At 40.3% G+C, this 20,585-nt stretch overlaps 2 protein-coding genes across 7 annotated transcripts in view; both read left to right on the forward strand.

Moving 5' to 3' along the window:
• Positions 1 to 2,302, forward strand: part of LOC144018802 (uncharacterized) — a 37,013-nt gene extending 34,711 nt beyond the window's left edge. For 3 of the 4 annotated variants that reach the window (XM_077521360.1, XM_077521358.1, XM_077521357.1), the window contains one exon: positions 660 to 2,302. In XM_077521360.1, the coding sequence (XP_077377486.1) occupies positions 660 to 1,280 (621 nt within the window). In that variant the 3' untranslated portion in view covers positions 1,281 to 2,302. Of the gene's footprint in view, positions 1 to 513 lie in introns of all 4 variants that reach the window. The other variant, XR_013283518.1, reaches the window with a different exon arrangement.
• A 3,161-nt stretch (positions 2,303 to 5,463) lies between these two features.
• Positions 5,464 to 20,585, forward strand: part of fgfr1a (fibroblast growth factor receptor 1a) — a 32,687-nt gene continuing 17,565 nt past the window's right edge. For 2 of the 3 annotated variants that reach the window (XM_077521369.1, XM_077521370.1), the window contains exons 1-4: positions 5,464 to 6,107; positions 12,314 to 12,482; positions 20,127 to 20,369; positions 20,458 to 20,547. In XM_077521369.1, the coding sequence (XP_077377495.1) occupies positions 12,341 to 12,482; positions 20,127 to 20,369; positions 20,458 to 20,547 (475 nt within the window). In that variant the 5' untranslated portion in view covers positions 5,464 to 6,107; positions 12,314 to 12,340. The remainder of the gene's footprint in view (positions 6,108 to 12,313; positions 12,483 to 20,126; positions 20,370 to 20,457; positions 20,548 to 20,585) is intronic. The other variant, XM_077521371.1, reaches the window with a different exon arrangement.

Below are 20,585 nucleotides of genomic sequence, written 5' to 3' on the forward strand. Positions count from 1 at the left end.
TTTTTGGTACTGTTTTGTTGACATTCCCTTTAGCGCAGCACCATCTAATGGATGCATAACGTAACCCCAGCTTCTACTTTTAGCGACTTTATATGGAAAAAGTTTGAAAATATGTCATTCATTGAAGGTGCGCCTTATAATGCGGAAAATATGGTAATTAAAAAAGGCAAACAAGCCGCTTGGGTATTAAAAAAAAAAAATAAATCCCAAAAAAGATTCAAAATAAGGAACGACAAGGACACAACATAGACCAGTGGCGGGCAAACTCGGTCCGCGAGGGCCGGAATCGTGCATAGTTTTGGATGTTACCCTTATGATCAGCTCATCAGCAAGCCTGATCATGATCCTGTTCATTGGAATCAGCTGTGTCGGAGGAGGGAAACCTCTAAAACCTGCAGGATTCTGGCCTTCGAGGACTTGACATGTACTTTGGATGACAATGGAACCGCTTCACTTGTATTTATTGATGATGATGATGATGATATGACTGTTGACAAAAGTCAAACTTTTCAGGCAATATTATTCGCCAACATTCCAAAATGCTTTGGAACGCATTGGAAGGCACTTGACAGTGTGGATGGACGAAGACCTTTGCAAAGCATACTTGTGGAAACAATCCAAAAAGTCGAATTGTGTCATTCTCTTTATTTGTTGACCAGCAACTACACGGCACTACAAACGATAACGACAATTCAGCACTCTTGACGAGCGCGAAGGGAACGTTACGCGTGGAATTGAACAAGTCGTTGACGCCGCTGCTGATGAAGAAGAACCACACAAGGCGCGTGGCGTCGCGTCGCGTCGCGTCGCGTCCCGTGGCGTGGCGTCGCGTGGCGTCGCGTGGCGTCGCGTGGCGTCGCGTCGTCCCTCGGTCAGCAGGTGCCCGACACACACTGGCCCATTCATATGCGCATTCCTGCGTCTCCGCTCGCAGCCCAGCCGGTTCCTCCCGGCCAGCCACTCAGGACGGGGGCGGACGCGCACACAAAAGGCTCTTCAATCCGCCTCGGACAACAGGCGGCATAAAGAACCCGGAAAAGCACAACAGCGTTGTGTCAAAGACCAAGCTGGGGGTGGTGAGGCGAGCTTGGGGCGCTGCCGCCGAGGGACAAGAGCCGCTGCTGATGGACGGACGAGCGACGGATTGGAAGAGCAGGCTGAGGGCTTTGTGCTTGAAAGGGAGGACATTTGTACTTGCCTATTTAACAAATGGAATGCAAACACGAGGACGGACAATGAGACGTCCTTTTGGGGTGATGCGGAAGCTCGTAGGAAAATGACGATGCAAAGCTTCCCGACGACAGATATTGTTCACGCTACCTGCTGCAGGATTCTCTGTGTACTTTGGTGGCGATCCGCGGTCAAATTTGCCTCCGGTTTACTTTTGCATAAAGTATTCTTGGTTTTTAATAACAGCGTCTGGCATATTTCACCAAACGGAAAAGGAGTGAGCGGTGAGCAAGAAACGCCCCACCTCATCCTGAAATAGATTGTGTTGAAAAGAGAGTTTTGTTGGACGCATACCTTACAAATGTCCCAATTGGATAGTAAAAATATACAAACTTGTTAACTCATTCACTCGCCGCCATTTTCACATTTTGCAGTCCCGTTCGCTCCCGGCTGTTTTACTGGATTTTGACTGATTTTGCAAGGCCCACAGAATATCGTGTTCAATTGTTATAAAAGCATGGAACCGATCAAAAGAAAGATGAAAGTCTCTTCTTTCATCAGGAAAAAAAGTATGTTTCTACCTGTTTCCATTTTGCAGCAATTAGCATTAGAAGAGAGCTAAGTTTCATCAGTTTTCACAAATCGATTTCAAATTTGAAGTAATTGAGCTTTTTTTTTTTTTCTACATGGCCCTGGTTGATCTCCTTTGCTCTGCTGCCACCTGCTGGCCGTTTGTGTAATAACTACCATTTCTGCAACCGTTCTTTGCAGTTGAGAGGCTGCATCAAAGCCTTCTGTATGCTCTATCATTAAAAAAAAAAAGTATAAATACGTCTTTGGGACACTTAAAACATTAAAAAAAACGTATTTATACGTTATTGGGAGCAAACGAGTTAAAAGTAAAATTGAGTCAATGTGACTTCGAACTCGAATTTTGGACGGTCTTTAACTTAACAAAAGAAAGCTGTAGAAGAAAGGCAGTGTGTTGCAAATCAATCAATCAGTCAATAAATACATAAATAAATAAATAATCACCCCCTTCTTTAACAGTCACAGTTGCCTTGTGTGAAATTGAGTGTTACAGATTTTACGGATTTTTCCCCATTTCAAATCAAATGATCATATGATGCCCCTGTGGGAATCTTTGTAAAATAAATAAACAACATTTTTCCTATTATGTTATTGTTTAACCATGGGTGAAATATTGTCTTTTTGCAATGTGTGATACACAGGAAAATTCATTCTGTTGCTGTGAGGTAAAATCATGTGGCTGCACAAATATTTACTTTGATTAGTTACACTAGTCTGTGATTGGCTGGCAACCAGTCCAGGTTGTACCCGTCCCCGCCTACTGCCCAAAGCCAGCTGAGATAGGCTCCAGCAACCCCCGCGACCCTTGTGAGGAATAAGCGGTCAAGAAAATGGATGGATGGATGGATGCATGGATGGATGGATGGACGGATGGATGGATGCATGGATGGATGATGGATGGATGGATGGATGGATGAATGGATGAATGGATGATGGATGGATGGATGGATGGATGAATGGATGAATGGATGATGGATGGATGGATGGATGGCTGGATGGACGGATGGATGGATTGATGGATGGATGATGGATGGATGGATGGATGGATTGATGGATGGATGGATGGATTGATTGATGGATGGATGGATGGATGGGTGGATGGACGGATGGATGGATGCATGGATGGATGATGGCTGGATGGATGGATGGATGGATGGCTGGATGGATGGATGGACGGATGGATGGATGGATGGATGGCTGGATGGATGGATGGATGGATGGATTGATGGATGGATGGATGGATGGACGGATGAATGGATGATGGATGGAAGAATGCATGGCTGGATGGATGGATGGATGGATGGATGGATGAACAGATGGATGGATGTTTGTGTAGAATTTAGTGCCATCTATTGGTGAACTAATAATTCACTAATTGTAAAAACTCACAGTTAATTTCAATCATATAAAAAAAGTTCTATCACATTAACGCTCATTTGTTTATATAATTGCATCTAGTAATCGCTACTTGCTGTAATGTGCCTTACAGGAGACTGACATTTTGCCGCCGTCTTTCATCCAGAAAGGCAATGTTGAGCTCTTTGAACTGAAGCTCATTGCATTTTATTAGTCCGCCACTAGATGGCACTAAATTCTACACACTGTAGCTTTAAAGAGGACAAAGTGGTTTGCCTATAATCACAAATTCGCACAAACAATAACTAACGTTTCAGTTTTCTGTCATCCAGATGTAAGTTTTAGGCTGTAAAAACAACAACAACAACAAAAAACATTCACTCACATTTAATCACCAGGCATGTTGCAATATTTTATTGCCAGTTGCAGTGACTTCCTGTCCTGGTACTCTTGATAAGACGTCTTTAAAATCTCATAGTGATAACAATGCTGTATTAGTAGCTACATATTTTATTCATACTACAGAATTTGGCATTCGACCCGCAATGGGTCTGCAAAAAATTATCCAGCAGTATCATTTTTTTTTAAGAGCCAATGTCAGAGGCTGCCAGAGGTGAATTATACTGCACACTTTGTAATATTCTATTCAAAAGGAAATACAGTTTGTAACATCTCTACCGTAACGATCAACTCACCTAAATTTATGGATGCCCTTAAAGATCACACATGGCGAACGTTGCGCATATGACGAAAAGCTGCCACGTCTTCACGTCCACATCTGCTTCATTGTTATCTGACGACCAAGATGGACGTCGTCATGTGCCTAACAGCCATCAATCATTTGTAATCGCGAACATCAAGTCGAAGGCTTTCAAAGGCAGCAGTCAAACGTTTTGGATCAGACCGCGGCGACTTGGTGGATGTCCTCCAAACTTGTGATCGGGTTTGAAAATGACGCCAAAGCATGAAAGCATGAAAGCATGAAAGCATGAGATCTGCCGGCCAGCGACGAGGAAAAGATGATCGCTTTGCTGCTTTGAACAGGAAGTTGAGTCAAGTTGCTGTGAATTTGTGCGGGCAAAACGCATTCCTCAAAAATTATTTACGCCAATGCTCATCACATTCACTGAAGATTTATTTCGGCATCCGCTTGCCCCCCCCAGGGGCGAGTCTATGATGGGATCAGAAGCTTGTGGGTGCTGCTGAGCCCCTTTTCCAGTCAAGATGTTGCGTAATTTTTTATGCAATTTATTTTTCACGTTTATGAAAAAGAAACCATAACACTTTTTTTTTTTTTTTGGGGGGGGGGGGGGGCGTCTGTGACTGAATCATCAAATCTGATAAATGTCGATCCACGGCAGAAAAGAAGATGTATTGGATTCAAACAAACAAACAAACAAACAAACAAACAAACGTTTGTTATTAACACATGTACATGCCAAAAAAAAAAAAAAAAAAAAAGGTTACTACCAGCATGCTTCTCTCATTCCAATTTAAGCAGAAGACATTATTGGTGCTGAAACATTTTCTAGATATAAAATAAATGTCCACTAAATCCTACGTAACAACATAAACAGTCGGCAATAAATGAATGCAGGGAAATAAGGAATAGTAATGATAACAGTGTCATTATGGTGACATTATATCACGAATGATCATGTATATTTCAGTTGTCTTTTGATACAGTGTAGTCAGCTATTGTTTAAAGTGCATAATGTAACGTTACAATTAGAAATGCAGTGCAAAACAATTTATTATACGCACAAGTTCACAACAATGCAAAGTGTGGGCCTGGTTGCAATGGATGCCAGGGAAGAACCAAACTTCTTCCAACAACAGAGCGCCGTCAATCCTCAAAATACACTTAACAGCCCGAAGACTCGGTAACGTCAACTTCAAAATAAAGCTGAGTATGGTCTATTTCAGAGAGACAATTAAGCGCCTGCCATTACTCGCCATCTGTTTTCTTGATGAGTCCAAAAATATTTGACGTATTTCTCCCAAATACACACTGTATCCTTAATCTATAGTTGTATTTATTATTATTATTATTATTATTATTATTATTATTATTATTATTATTATTATTATTATTATTATTATTATTATTATTATTATTATTATTATTATTATGTGGTGATGTACTATTGAAGTTATTTCAGAAACTGAGTGTTTCTTTATTCAGAATGGTCAAAATATTAGTGAAGAATATTTCAACTGAATGTAATGTGTTGGAGCAGACACTGCACGAGGTAGTTTTCACGTTTCCAGTTCCACAATGAACATGCTTTTATTTTCAAACCACAGACCGGAAGTTGTCACTGTTGCGTTTAGTCTATGCCCCAGAGGATGCACAAGCACATCCACTCGTCTGAAATTCAGGGGGGAGGTTTGGAATTGCACGGATTCCCGTTGCGGAAATTTTCTTCCACTAGGAATACTCCTAATATCTTTTTAGATTCTACTGGAGGGCTTTTTTTTTTCTCGCGAGGAAACAATACAAACAGCAACAGATTTAAGGAATTTATGTTTTTTGGGGTTTTCCCCCCCGGAGGTGAGAGGATTACGATTCATCTCGAGTGAAGACGATCAGATCAATGGACGACCGAACCACTAAAGTTAGCCAACAGTGTTTTGTGTTAGCAGCGTTTTAAAATAAAACCAGCGGAAAGTAAAGCCTGCCTTAATATCCCGCATTACATCCGATCAACTCAAATCGGATTCATCCTACGGAAGTTTTTTTTTTTTTCCCCTGCTTCCCCTCCCTGATCTCTAATCTTTGCACGCGCACTCTTCTTCCCAAGAAGAAGTTTGGGGAAAATATGCGCGAGCTTGTTAGCTAAACTTCCACATTCGCTACCAAAAGTGAGCGTCGCAGTTTCAAAGTCATTCCGACTGGATTATTCTCCTTTTCTGGGGGAACTTTTTCTCCCTCCAATCTCAGCTCCGGAGTGTTCTTAACAGACCAACGCTGGCTGGTCGCCAGTAAGGTGAGCTTCTCCTTTTCTTATTCCCCAAACACGTTTTGTTTTTTTTGTTTTTTTTGTATGTTGACGTGCTGTGGGGCTCGCATTGTTTCCCGCTGCAATTTGAGATCCCGCTGATAAGATCATTCTCTTCAAAAGGAATTCACAGATGAATCATTTCATTACCTTTGGACAAGACTTTTTTTTTGTGCTTTCAAAGGAATATATACATTTATAAACAACAATTTAGCACTTGTATAACGTTCCTGACGTATCTTCAATACACTGCGTTCAGTCATTTTAAATAAATGCCAGAAAATATATCCAACAAATATTATACTCACCCATACATCAAATCTAAACGTTTTGAAATAGAGTTAAAAAAAAAACACAAAAAAAACGTTCATTGTCATAGAATGGCAGATGCAACGAAATTGGGGCGCGCCTCCATGTTTGTTGTAAAAAAAAAAAAAAGTATATAAAAATTATCCTAAGACTATATGTGCAAATAGTAATTAAAATAGTTAATGTAAAGTATACAATACTATACCCAAAATACGATGAATTGAGTTGCTGCTGTGCTGTTTTTCCGGCAACATACATGTACATTAAATGTTCTAAAGTTGTTTTTCCACCATATCAAGCGATTCTCGAACATAAGAAAAGCTCCGAGAAAATCTACACTGTGGCCAGTTATTGGGAAATGCTGTGAAGCTGTGCTTGTTAATACCATTATTGTTCAAGTTCTGAATAAGTGCAAAGAGGTTTGTTTAGCAATACATTTGCACCTGGAACTCTCCTTCTGACAATATTACGCAAATACATTTTCCAATTTTGGAAACCTATTTAATTACATCTATATGTGAGTATTCTTTCTTAACGTTTGTTTGGATAACTTGTAGTTGTCTTTGTATTTGTTTGGCTAATTTGCTTGATTAAGTGGTCTTAGTTCAGGTGCTTGTAATGGATTCTGGCCATACCTGAAATGCTGTGTAAAGTTTTGTCCAGTAGATGCTCCAAAGTCTTAACACAAATCAGTTCTGTGACGTAACGTGTGACGTAACGTGACGTTGGTTGGCTAATTCTAATTTCTCAATACATTGTCCCGTGGAACTTTGTAAGTGACGTTAACACGTTTTTTTACTCTATTTCACGTTAACAATATAATATTGCAGAGTCCGTTAATCTTTGTCAGTGTCTATCCCCATCACGAAACCTTTTTTTTAAATTTTTTTTTTAACTTTACGCAATTTTTAATGCACCATTTTAACATTCGTAACTGTCATACAAGTGTAAAGAGAAGTTAATCTCTTTTTAACTCATTCACTCGCCGCCATTTTCACATTTCGCAATCCCGTTCGCTCCCGGCTGTTTTACTGGATTTTGACTGGTTTTGCAAGGCCCACAGAATATCGTGTTCAATTGTTATAAAAACATGGAACCTACCAAAAGAAAGATGAAAGTATCTTCTTTCATCAGGAAAAAAAGTATGTTTCTACCTGTTTCCATTTTGCAGCAATTAGCATTAGAAGAGAGCTAAGTTTCATCAGTTTTCACAAATCTATTTAAAATTCAAAGTAATTGAGCGTTTTTTCTACATGGCCCTGGTTGGGCTCCTTTGCTCTGCTGCCACCTGCTGGCCGTTTGTGTAATAAGTACAATTTCTGCAACCGTTCTTTACAGTTGAGAGGGTGCATCAAAGCCTTCTGTATGCTTTAGCATAAAAAAAACGTATAAATACGTCTTTGGGACACTTAAAACATAAAAAAAAACGAATTTACACGTTATTGGGAGCAAATTAGTTAACAAACCCATTAAAAACAGAATAAAAAAGCAAATAATATGCTATTTAGTTTACAATTTGATTGATCAAATATTTTTTTTTACAAAACTGATTTGATTTTAATGAATGTACTATTACACTGAGCAGCCAGATACTTTTCACACTGCACTCACTGTGCGGGGCAGCAGGGAAAGGCGCCGGTGGCAGTATGTCCACATTTGGAAGTGCCGCTTACGTATGTTGCAATCTGCCAGGCAGTAAACATGGAAACTTTTGCAGCTGTTTTTGACGAGAAGTCGAGCGCACTGTGACAAACTGTATCTCGTGGCAAAGAAAGACTGTTTGCGAAGGGAGTGAATATCGGATTCTGCAAAAAAAAATTGATAAAAATCTGTGTCGCCTCTATTGAGTATTTCATATTGTCAATATTGATGATAAGTGACTTTTTTTATTACTTATTTGAAATAGGCAAAACAATTACATTGATTAAACACGGATCAAATTAAATAAATCGTCTGTCAAGGGGAAAAACACAATTGCAAAATATATGTTAATAATACTGATTTTCAAGGAATGTGCACTGATTTTTTGTATCCATTGTAAAGCTGTGTCATGCGTCATGTTATTTACATCCATCGTCCCCAAGCAGTGCGCCATAAATGCTTATTTGCAGAAGACACCAGCGCAAAGCAGTTGACCAACAGTCTTAGTTGATCTTTTCAGCTGGCTTGTTTATTGCCGTTGTCCGTTAATGTTTTACTTGCCTGATTGTGGCTTGAGTCCGATGCTCATGATAGCTGCTAGCTAACACAGGAGCTAACATGTCAAAGACCGGGAACTCCTTCACTTCGACTGAAACCGAAACCTTCTACTTCTGATATCGGAAATTGCCGTGATTTTTTTATTTATTTATTTATTTATTTTATTTTATTTTATTTTATTTTATTTTATTTTATTTTATTTTATTTTATTTTTTATTTTTTTTAATTATTATTATTATTTTTATATTATTATTATTTTTATTTTCTTTTAAGAGCTCAGAATTTTTCATTCGGTAGTCTTACCGATTCAATGTCTTATCATCATCATCAAAAAAAAAAAAAAAAAGGGAATTGCTGTTATTAATTCTTCTGCGTCTCGCTCTCCTTCGATGCATTAAAATGTCAAAATTAAAACAAACTTGAGAATTGTGTACCCGTACTTGTGGCATTGGTCTGAAAAAACAAAGTAGTATCGAACATCCCTAATTTTTACATAAACTGTTGCACATAATTGCATATTATGTATGATAGCAAGCAGTCGGTCTTGCTCATTAAACCATTTCAAAAGAAAACTTGAAAAAGTACTCATACAGCCTCTTTGCTGTCTGTGCATTATTATAGTAATAATAGCTTTTAACGTTTCGCTGGTATATTTTTTTCCCTGTTATGTTTGTAATTGCTGTACATTGTGAATTCGGGGTGTGAATTGCCTCGTACCTGACGATTCGATTTGTATCACGATTCATAAGTCACGATTCGATTCGATACCGATTAATCCCGATACAAATTTATAAGTTGATTGTTGCTATTTGTTTTTTTATTATTATTATTTTTTTTTACTCAAATTTAGAAAATACTAACCATATTTCTAAGTCTGTGATCTTGACACACGTCTTCTTTTGGAAATAAATGCTTCCAGTGCCGTCGGCGTCTGGTGTTTTAATGGCTCTAATGGCGTTTCTGCTCATTTAAAACTGAGTTCAATGCTGAGGGAAACAAACTTTCATCTTTACCATCCGCCATTTTGTATGGCCGTTCACCGCCAATTTAGGGGCGTTTCTCACGAAGAATACGTCACGGCAAAAGGAACAAATTTGATCTGCCTATTTTGTATATTATACACTCAGTAAATTGGTTAATAAATCAGGTCAAGTTCAGCTGGGCATTGGCAAACCAAATTGAAGAGCCTCCGCTGAGTGTTTGCATCGTAAACACAGTTTAGTTTGACTCTCTCTCATGGGAAGTGAGGATGACGCAGCGTTGTGTCATACTTTGGACAAGCGACTTCCTCCTGGCTGACTGCTCGCCGTGATGCCAAGCGAACGGGGGAGCGTGCGGTCTTGCCGCAGAAGCGCTTTCTTGGAATCGTCCCAAAGAGTGAGTCACTTCTCACAAAAGCCGCGATGACCGAGCTTCTTTTCTTCTTCGTCACCCGATGGCACAAGTCGGCCGCCGCAATCGTGAAGTGTTCTCGGAAAGTGAAAATGAATTTGGTTTAAGGGGGTAAACGGGCTGCCTTTTGCTGGTGATTCATGCTTTAAAAAGAAAGCACAGCTGCATCAGAACATCAACAAATAAAAGCGATTAGCGCTTTGACTCACATGTGATGTTGTTTGTTGTGTTACTACTAACTTACTGGTGTACTCGCAGCACAATTGATTCCAAACAACTTTTATTTCCAGCTGACTGCTGTCATCGGACAGCCCTGCAAATTGTGCGCGCGCGCGTTTTCTTCTTCTTCAAACTTTCCAATCAGCCTATGGGAGCAAATGGTTGTTGAGGCTCTTTCGTGGGCTCCTTGGACCAAAAGCAAATGTTAGGTAATAGATCTTCAAGTGTGGAAATGATGTCTCTCTACAACGGTGTCACATAACACGCTGTAGTTTGTTGGTCTTTAACAGATTCCTCGAGAGGGGGGAGGGGCAAGTGTTAATCTCTGAGGCCAGATGCTCGGGGGTGATGATGCAAGCAGATGTGCGTGTGTGGGGGGGCAGTCACAGTGCTCAATTTTGTCGGGTATAGATGTGAAGAACAAAAAGAAAAAAAATACTGTCAACCTTCATGAGTTTATATTCATTCACAGGTTAGTCAAAGGTTTTAAACAAAACATCTCATTCCATCCAACTATGCAAGATGTGTCTTGCCCAGTGGTTCTTATTTGTTTTTATTATTATTATTATTATTATTTTTTTTTCAAATTCGAGGAATTTGGTGATCAAAATGAACCTTTTCATTGAATGTGACTCTCCTCACCTGGAATTCAGCAACCGTTGTGTTCTTGTTGTTAGGGATGGAACGATAATCCAAACATCACGATACCATATTATCACGATATGAAGGTCACGATACGATAATTATTACAATATTGTGGGGGCGTTGGCGATATTTAAAAAAGATCACAATATTGTAAAAAAAAGAGCTCATAGTAAAAAAACAAACAAACACAATATTGTGCTTTTGTACATAACAGCAATGCATATAAACCACCTTACAATCTCTAATAACAATATTGAGGCACTTACTTGCTAATGCAAGCACACATTGATCGTTTCATAAGCAAATTCGGTTCCCCTTCATCTGACAATTAGCATCAATTTTAAACATAGAAGGCCAAAACATCCCTAATTGAAAATTAAATTGCACTAATAAACTAGCCACTAGAGGGTGCTAGAACTGCACAAATGGAAATCAACCTGACTTTTTTTTTAACAGATGTGTTCCTTTTAAATATTGTGAACATGACGACGACGATATTGTGGCAATTTTAATATCACGATATTACGCTTATTGTGACATCCCGAGTTCCCCATCCACATGCTTCTTAATGAAGCGTTCCTTCAGTTTTGCTAGCTAGTTGTGCTGGATTAGAATAAGCAGTTTGGAAAATGGATGGATTTGCAAATCATGCTGTTAGGATGCTGACTCCTCATCACTCATACTTATAGAGCACCGTTTTCTTAAGATGGAACCCAGCGGTGAGCAGATGCTAATGACAACAGCAGAGGGCCCGGAATTGAACCTTGTGGAACGCCGTACGTTCCGTTATACATGTGAATTGATATTTGATTAGGGCTGGGCGATATGGCCAAAAAATAAAATCTCGATTTTTGCAGTCATTCAGGTCGATTACGATTTTAATCGATTTTAACCTAATACATCCAACAAACGTTTACTTAAAGGTTTCATTCATTCAAAAAAATAATCCCTGTGCAAAATGTTTAGACACCAGCAACGTATACTGATTCTAGATCAGTTTTAACACAAAATTCCATCACATAAAAGCATTTGGGTGCAACAGAACATAAGAACAGCAGCTTTTGATCATCCAGAAGACAAAATTCGATGTCACGATTTAGCAAACTTTCAACGATTCGATTTTTTAAAATGACGATGTATCGAATTAATTGGATTTATTGCCCAGCCCTATGTTCAATCAAACTCAGGTTGGGATAAGACTGGTCGCCTGCATTTCACATCATCAACGTTTATGATTAATAATGACACACACAGTCCTTCAATACCGCCCTGAATATTGCGCTCATTTGGGGATTTTTCACTACTTTCGCAATGTTCTCGTTTAAAAAACTAACTTGTATCACTCGTCCTGTTTGAGGCTTTTGCACTCTGCTGAGTTGTACTTTGAAGACAGGCAGACTCATGCAATTTGTGCTCCTTATTTTCCACAGTTGAAATGTGCAAATGACCTGCTGCTGATGCCCCGAAGTTCTGAATGGAGTTCCAGTCGCAATTCTAGCTCCCTCAACAGGATGCTGATGAGGCCAAGTCTTCTTCTGCTTCTGGCTTTCTCTGCCCAGGTTTTAAGGACGCGCTGCCACCCCGCCATCCCTGATGAAGGTAAGCTTGTGGGATATACTTCCAACTTCCTACTTGGGTTCTCGTATTTATAGAGCCGATTGAAGTCAACTTCTAAGTCTCCTTTATCTCAGCTTGCTAAATAGTCTTATTGATAAGCAAAGCGTTGTTGTTTGAACCGGAACGAACGTGACGTGACGCACGACCACTTTCAGTCAAGTTTGCTCTTTTTACCAGTCTCCTCGATTTTTAGGGGCCTTTTAAATCTGAGAATGGAACAGTGTCATTTGGCCGTTTCATTATATGACGCCGTTATTTTGTATGCTGAAATGAGGGTCTCAAATGATTGAAAACAATCATCTGAGGAAAGGAGAGACATGCTTGTTTGAAAACGTGATCATCAAGTTTGTGGTTGTGACGCTTCTCCAGCAAAGTTTACATTACCGCATCCATTACGTACCAAAGTTATTACATAACACAAATATGCCAACAAACAGTATTCAGAAGATATTTTGTTTAGGTGTGGACAAGCAGCTGGTGTGCATTCATTGGATGTTTACAAAGTGTCAACTACAGCCTGACTTGCATTTTACAGTCAGTTTAGCCAGGGGACTCACTCTGAGAACATCGTCACATTTGTCAATATATCAAGATGCATATTGAATCGTCTTTTATTTGAGAGATCTATCTTTGAAGGAAATATCACATTTTCCTTAACTCTTTGACTCTTTGACCGCCAAAAACGTTTAATAACGTTTAGTAAAATCACGATGTATGCCAACATAAATGTTAAGTGACGTCAACTGCTTTTTAAAAAAAAATTTTTTTATATGTATATATATATATCAGTGGTCAGTGCAGCGCAGCCGGATCAATGAGTTGTGAAATCAAAAACACCCACTAACTATGGCCAGCAGATGGCAGCGGTAGCTGCTCGGGCCCTAACTAGAGCTGCCAATTACAATGAAACATGACGCAATCTGATGAAATAGAACGTTTTCAAGGCTGACGTGAATGATCAAAGCCTTTGTAACATTAAACCTAAATTGATGGAGCGTCACTAAACAAAACTCAAATGACCCATTTTCAAATGGTAATTACTAAAGAACGGAATAAGGTAGAAACATACTTTTTTTTCTAATGAAAGAATGGAATGCGATCTTTCATGTGGTCGCCATGTTGTTTATGTAGCAAAAGAACATAATATTCTTTTTGCTTCAAAAAATGAGTTAAAATGCTCGAAATCCGCTGGCATTGGGGGTTGTTTTTTGATAACATGTGGCAGCAAAAGAGTTAAAGCAATATACCATTTATTAAAAGCTAACCAGGTATTCTGTGAAATGGTTAAGTTCAACTTTTCCCTGAAAAATCAATTTATGTTGAGCGATTATTATTTCATATAGTACTTTGTAGGGATATTTTTGCATTAGGTACAGTCGCGGCCATTTTCGGACAGTCACGTGATCGTGCTGTAAACGCGTATTAAATTTGCTTCGAAAGACTACAAAGACACTCACCACTCAGTGGTGCATTGCTTTAATCTGGAATGTATAACGTAAGGATGTTTTATTATGGATACGGTTTCAACAGATTTACTTCCATATGAAGAGGAGAGACTGGCTGAATCGGAACCTCGATAAATTGTGCTTTTTGGATAGGCGCCAACACGAGTAAACAGTTCTAGTCGCCTACATTTCTGGGTATATGACAACCATATAGTCGGAAGTGGTTATCGGCGCGGCGATATGATCAGCTCAGCATTATAATCAGAATAATGAAGCATGATGGGCTCTCGTGGGCCCTAAAATAAACTCGCAACGGTTTCATTAAAGCCAACGGTGGAACAATCGGAATCAATGAGCGAGTTCCTGCCACCATTTCAGCTCCTGTTTGTCTTAGTAATGAAACAGATATTTTTGTTTCCAGCGAATGTGATGTGCAATATGCTGGGCCATCGTTTGCAATAAGCTTGATTGAGAATGAAAATCTTCCAGATGAGCTGCGGTACAAATGACTTTTTTTTTTTTTTACGTGGGGAAGTGTGAGACATTTAGTTCTTCTGAACCAAATGGCCAGTGATTATCTATGCGCCAATGTGCCTTTTTCTCCTGCTCCCCCGCTTGACTTTGGCTTGGGAATGCTTGATTCCCCCCCCCCCCCCCCCCCCCCCCCGACTTCCCTGCTGGGTGACGGACGGCTTCAGCTGTCGACAAACAATCACAGCAAAAGCATTTGGTTTCATTCCTTTTGTCTTGAGCAAGGAAACAAAAGAGTTGTATGGAAATTGTTATCTAGTAGCGTCTGCATGATTCTTTTATTAGTTCTTGGGGCTTTATGTGTTGCTCACATAAGAAAAGGCTTTTCCCCTGATCCAATTAAATACGCTGATTACGGCACTTAGACAAGCATTCGGTGACAAATGTGCTTCAGGTTGGAGGTAAGATCTTTAGCCCGAGCCCGACCTGGGCCTAAAATGTCAATCATTACGTTCGAGTCGGGTCGGGCCGGGCTTCTCTCTTGCTGACTTTTTTTTTTTTTTTTTTTAAATAAATATATGTTTATAAAAATGTATACTAAAACGATGTGTGGATACTAGGGGTGTGAATTGCCTAGTACCTGACGATTCGATTCGTATCACGATTCACAGGTCACGATTCGATTCGATACCGATTAATCCCGATATGAATTTATAAGTCGATTGTTGCGATTTTTTTTCATTCAAATTTAGAAAATACTAATCAGTAAGCTTGTAGAGTGTAAGATTTATATGAAAATGTATTATTTATTTATCTGAAATTTCAGTCTTATAGAGGTTGTAATCTGTTTCATGTTTGAACAGCATTAAAATAAAATATTAAGGCTTAATGTTCCATTCATATAACATTCTTCCATGCTCAAGTTGTGAATCCTAAAAAAAAAAAAAAAAAAAAAAAAAAAAAAAATCGATTCTGCCGATTATTGAATCGATTCGAAAATCGCGCGATGTAGTATCGCGATATATCGCCGAATCGATTTTTTTTAACACCCCTAGTGGATACTAAACTAAGGAATACTTGTTGTAAATAAATAATTTGGATAAAAGAGAGAAGGCGGCACTGCAGTATTTCGCCGCCTAATTAAGCGAGTGCGCGTCAAGATCTCTTTCACTCTCTTGGTCTGGCCTCTTATTGTGTGTTCCAGCGTTATTTTGTTATGCAAATGTATTTATCACGATCATAAAAATATGTAGATTATTTTAACCTTTAGAAATCTTGCATTTTTTTCCTGCCAAAAATATTATGGGATAAATTGAAATTTCGGGTTTGCTTCGGGCTCGGGCCTGCAAATCAAGTGAATTGGTCGGGCTCGGGCTGGGTCGGGCTTTAATGCCCGGGGGCCTGGGTCGGGTCGGGCTGGATTTTTTTTTAGGTTCGATCTTGCCTCTACTTCGGGTCAACATTCTGCTTCAGTTGCCCTTTTTTGCATTTTTATTTTTGCAGTATTTATCCCAATGTCTTCTAATATGTCCTATTTAATATTTGCATTGTGAATAATGGGCTCTTGAGTTGTAAGTTTTCGTTTTTAACCTGATGTTAATCTCATCGTCCTGCAAGTGCAGTGGAACCTTATGGACAAAATTGCGAGATATTGCGAAATATTGTGAGAGTTCATCATCATCTGTGAATGGTGGAGCGAGGGTCCTCAAACCGGGAGACGCCATTATTGAGCCCACCTCAGGCAACAGTGATATTGGATATCGTGATAGGTTACAGCTGCATCATACCAGAAAATAAGAGCAAATGGAGAAGGTGAATGTAAACATACAATATCCATACAGCTACCAGCACTTGCTTTGACTCTCCAGAATTCCATGCAGGATTTTCTTGGCGCCTGAAGAACACGATCCCCAAATCCCACATCCTCGATCAGTACCGCGACCCAAGCAACTGTCGGACTCACCGCGACGCGACAGCTGGAGAAAGCAACATTTGTCGGCAAATTTCGCTTATTAGGTTCATGGCCCGAGTACGTCTCGCGACAATCAGAGCGTCCACGCCGAGTGCTAAGTTGTGTGTTTTTCCCTCACGCACCCAGAACGTCGCTCCCAATGTGCGTTGGTTCGTAATTTAGACCTTAACCCGAATATTGGCGGCTCGTCATGAGAACGAGTGACGTCATAGCACGGTCAAAACAAAAGCTGCTCAAGAGAAAATCCAGAAATGGGCACAAGTATGAAAAGTCAAGTCAAGTCAAGTCTTTGGCCCACAAGTTCAAGTCAAGTTCATGTCTTTAGATTTCAACTCAAGTCAAGTCTCAAGACCACGAGTCCGATTTGCTGGATGAAGTTTTTAAAAGCAAAAGCGATAACAAACGGCAGTGTTGCAGCCGCCTGTTGCTCCGTGTTTGCTTTGCTGGCGTGTTGTTGCGCTTCACTTTTAACATTGGACGTTGCTTGAGCGCACGGAAAGGTAGAGGGGGGGGGGGGGGGCAGCTTACAAGCCAGCCACGTACACACACAGACATTTGGAGTAATGAGATGAGAGCAAGGCACACCAAACTTGTCTCAAGTCTTTAGTGGACGAATCTAAGATGAATTGCAAGTCTAAAAAAAAATAAAAAATGGCGATTTAAGTCTCTTGCGAGTCCCCATCTCGGAGAAAATTCCTTAGCACAAACTGTTGTGTTGAACCAGTCAAATCACGACTATTTTAAACTTCTTTCGGGCTTGTAGTGAACTGTTGATAGCTTTGAATTCTTGATTGTAAGAGAATTCCTTGTTAAGGTACCGTATTTTCCGCACTAAAGGCGCACCTCATTATAAGGCGCACCTTCAATGAATGACATATGTTCAAACTTTTTCCATATATAAGGCGCTACAGTAGAGGCTGGGGTTACGTTATGCATCCATTAGATGGTGCTGCGCTAAAAGGGAATGTCAACAAAACAGTCAGATAGGTCAGTCAAACTTTATGAATAGATTACAAAGCAGCTTTCTGACAACTCCCAAAATGAATAAACAGCGGTTTTATTATTTTCTCTGAGGTAAAGTAGTATTAGCTAGCGATCCAAGATGGCGGGATCTTGTGCGATCGTGCAGGGTCGCCGATAGCGTCTTGACAGCGAGACCTGTTGCGGTGCAATATTGATCCATATATAAGGCGCACTGGATTATAAGGCGCATGGTCAGCTTTTGAAAAAAATTGAAGGCTTTTAGGTGCGCCTTATAGTGAGGAAAATACGGTATTTATAATTTGAATAATAAAACAAATGGGTGTTTTATATATGGGTGTTTCATTGAAGTAATCTTATTTTTCTTGAGTTTGAGAGTCGCTAAATAATGTTCACACCATTTGAAGGATAATGAACGTTTAACATTGTTCTAGACGGAAAGCCTCGTCAGTCCCAGCTGTTAATCCATGCTAATTATCATCAGCTCATTTAGCAATGAAAGGACCCTCCACAGGAGAAACCGTTTTGAAGTGAAATTTGTGGACTTGCTAATGGCCATTGTGCTATTCTTGCGCTTCCTGCATGTCCTTCCTTTTGTCCCAAGTCAGGCCCTTCCACGCATTGCCCGCCTTTTCAATCTTTTTTGAGTTGCTTAACAGAGTAGCGCTACAGAATCCTGTTTTGCTACATTTAGCCATCACTTCAGTGGGAGCAGGAAGTCCCACAAGTCATTCATGCAGCATATTGCTTCCTATCGCATAGCCAGAATGTGTTCAAGGCGACTGGCGCCAACTCTTCCTTTCACGCCACTGAACTTTTTTGTTTGGACCTTTAATTTTCGTAATTTTCGTCACATACATTCTTTGAAGGATTTCTGTCATTAGGCTGATTTTAAACGACGTCAATCATTGTCTCACCAAATCGTCGGAGGGGCTGTTAAATTCTTTAATCCAGTGTAATCCAATCATAGCGGCAGGAGGCTTCACAGAGATCAAACATGCTCATATTTCGAAGAAATATTCACCGTGGTTCACACTTGGCTGAGGGTGAACAAATTCTTCATGACATTTCAACACAACGTTTTAGTTGGATACTTTTTCACATACTTTGTGTCATTGCAGTTTTCCTTTGAGCAAATGCACTGGACTGTGGTCTCACAACCTTTTTTTTTTTTAACAACTTTTCTGGGCGTTTTTATGATGTCTGCAGCCAGATTAACAGCTGGGATGTTGACACAGCTTTATCGGCGGCATCTCCGTTTCGAGGGCAGGAACAGAAACACCGAACGGCCCTCACACGGAGTAAAAAGGGTTTCCTTGCATCCAGGTTGGATCACTAGAAAATGTCTCTTCTGCTTTTGGACCCTTATGTTGCGTTTCAGAGGGGAAAGTTGATCCGACCCCTCTGGCCCCTTTCCCTGCTGGGATTAAGAGTCTGTCAGACATGTGCGATTCAGGAAATACCTTTACTATGCCCAAGTGGGGTCGCCATGGCAACTGCTACTAGAACTTGCCACTGCAGGCCCTCACTTGTGCGCTCATGTGCACATGCTAACTTCCTGGCTACTATTGTGAGGAGGACTTTGTTGTGATGGTGGGAAGGCTTACGTTGTTGTTATGCTTTAGAGGTGATTACTGTTGTGATGAGGTACGTTTTTGGCAAATTACTTTTTGATGTAGCTTCTAGTCTTCCGTGTTTCTTTTCTGGCATGTTACAAAATACCGTATTTTCCGCACTATAAGGTGCACGTAAAAGCCTTCAATTTTTTCAAAAGCTGACCATGCGCCTTATAATCCAGTGCGCCTTATATATGGATCAATATTGAGCCGCAACAGGTCTCGCTGTCAAGACGCTATCGGTGACGCGCATGCGCGGAAGATCCCGCCATCTTGGATCGCTAGCTAATACTAATACTTTAGCTCAGAGAAAATAATAAAACAGCTGTTTCTTCATTTTGGGAGTGAATGGAGTTGTCAGAAATCTGGTTTGTAATCTATTCATCAAGTTTGACTGACCTATCTGACAGTTTTGTTGACATTCCCTTTAGCGCAGCACCATCTAATGGATGCATAGCGTAACCCCAGCCTCTACTTTAGCGACTTTATATGGAAAAAGTTTGAAAATATGTCATTCATTGGAGGTGCGCCTTATAGTGCGGAAAATACGGTACACGTTTGATAATCGCTATTAGCCAACAATAACGCGAATGACTTCAAAATGAGTTGCAAAAGTGGTCGGCTTACCTTGACTGACAATATCGGAAAAGTTGTCCAGTGATGCTTCCTACCTTTTCTAACCGCACAAACAACGCCATTGTGACTGTCACCATAATCGGGTTACTCCCTCCCTCTTGGGCTATGTAGTCATTTAGCACAGGAGGGCTCAGGTGTCCTGCCCCCGCTCTTCATTCCTGTAATCGAATTTCACCTTTCCATCCCAAGGGGCTCCTTGCCTATTTGCCGATTGGGCCCCGTTTAGGATGCAATTTAATTTGGGGAAGAGGCACCAGAAGGAAATCAAGGATGATCTTTTCTGGTGTCTCTTGGTCATCGCTGTGTGATTAAAGTCCATTTTTCAAATGGACAGCCTCATTTTTGCGTGGCGTCTGATTGGTTGTTTATATTTATTCTGTCTGTGATGAGAAGCAGTTTCTTTTACTGCTGCGGGTTATTTCTTTCTTTTATCGTGTTTATTTGGAAATGACAATATCATCGGAGCTACTAAATCGCAACCATTATTCCCATTATTCCTTTCAAGTCGCCGTGGAAACACCAGCTGAGCTTTTCGCCCTCTATCTTGGGGATCGTCTGGACCTCCGTTGCTTCACCAAGGACCCGCCACGTGCCGTCAACTGGACCAAAGACCACGCGGCCGTCGTGGATGGAGAACACACGCGCATACGGAATGGCCAGCTGGAGATTGAGACAGTGGAGCTGGCGGACTCCGGCCTGTACGCATGCATGACCTTTGGCAACCGCAGTGTCTTTTTCAACGTCACAGGTATACCAGCGAAACAGGATGCGATAACGGTCGTGTAATCACAAGTCGAGACACTAAAATGCCTAATAACATATTTCTGTTTAATCAGTTGACACCCTGGCCTCGTCGGAGGACGATGACGAGGATGAAGAATCTTCCTCGGAGGAAGCTAAATTATTAGGCAGTCAGAAACTACTTCGTGAGTTGGCTCAAAGATTTATTTGTACTTTAAAACGC

This window comes from Festucalex cinctus, chromosome 5 (genome assembly GCF_051991245.1).
Source record: "Festucalex cinctus isolate MCC-2025b chromosome 5, RoL_Fcin_1.0, whole genome shotgun sequence".
Taxonomy (NCBI): domain Eukaryota; kingdom Metazoa; phylum Chordata; class Actinopteri; order Syngnathiformes; family Syngnathidae; genus Festucalex; species Festucalex cinctus.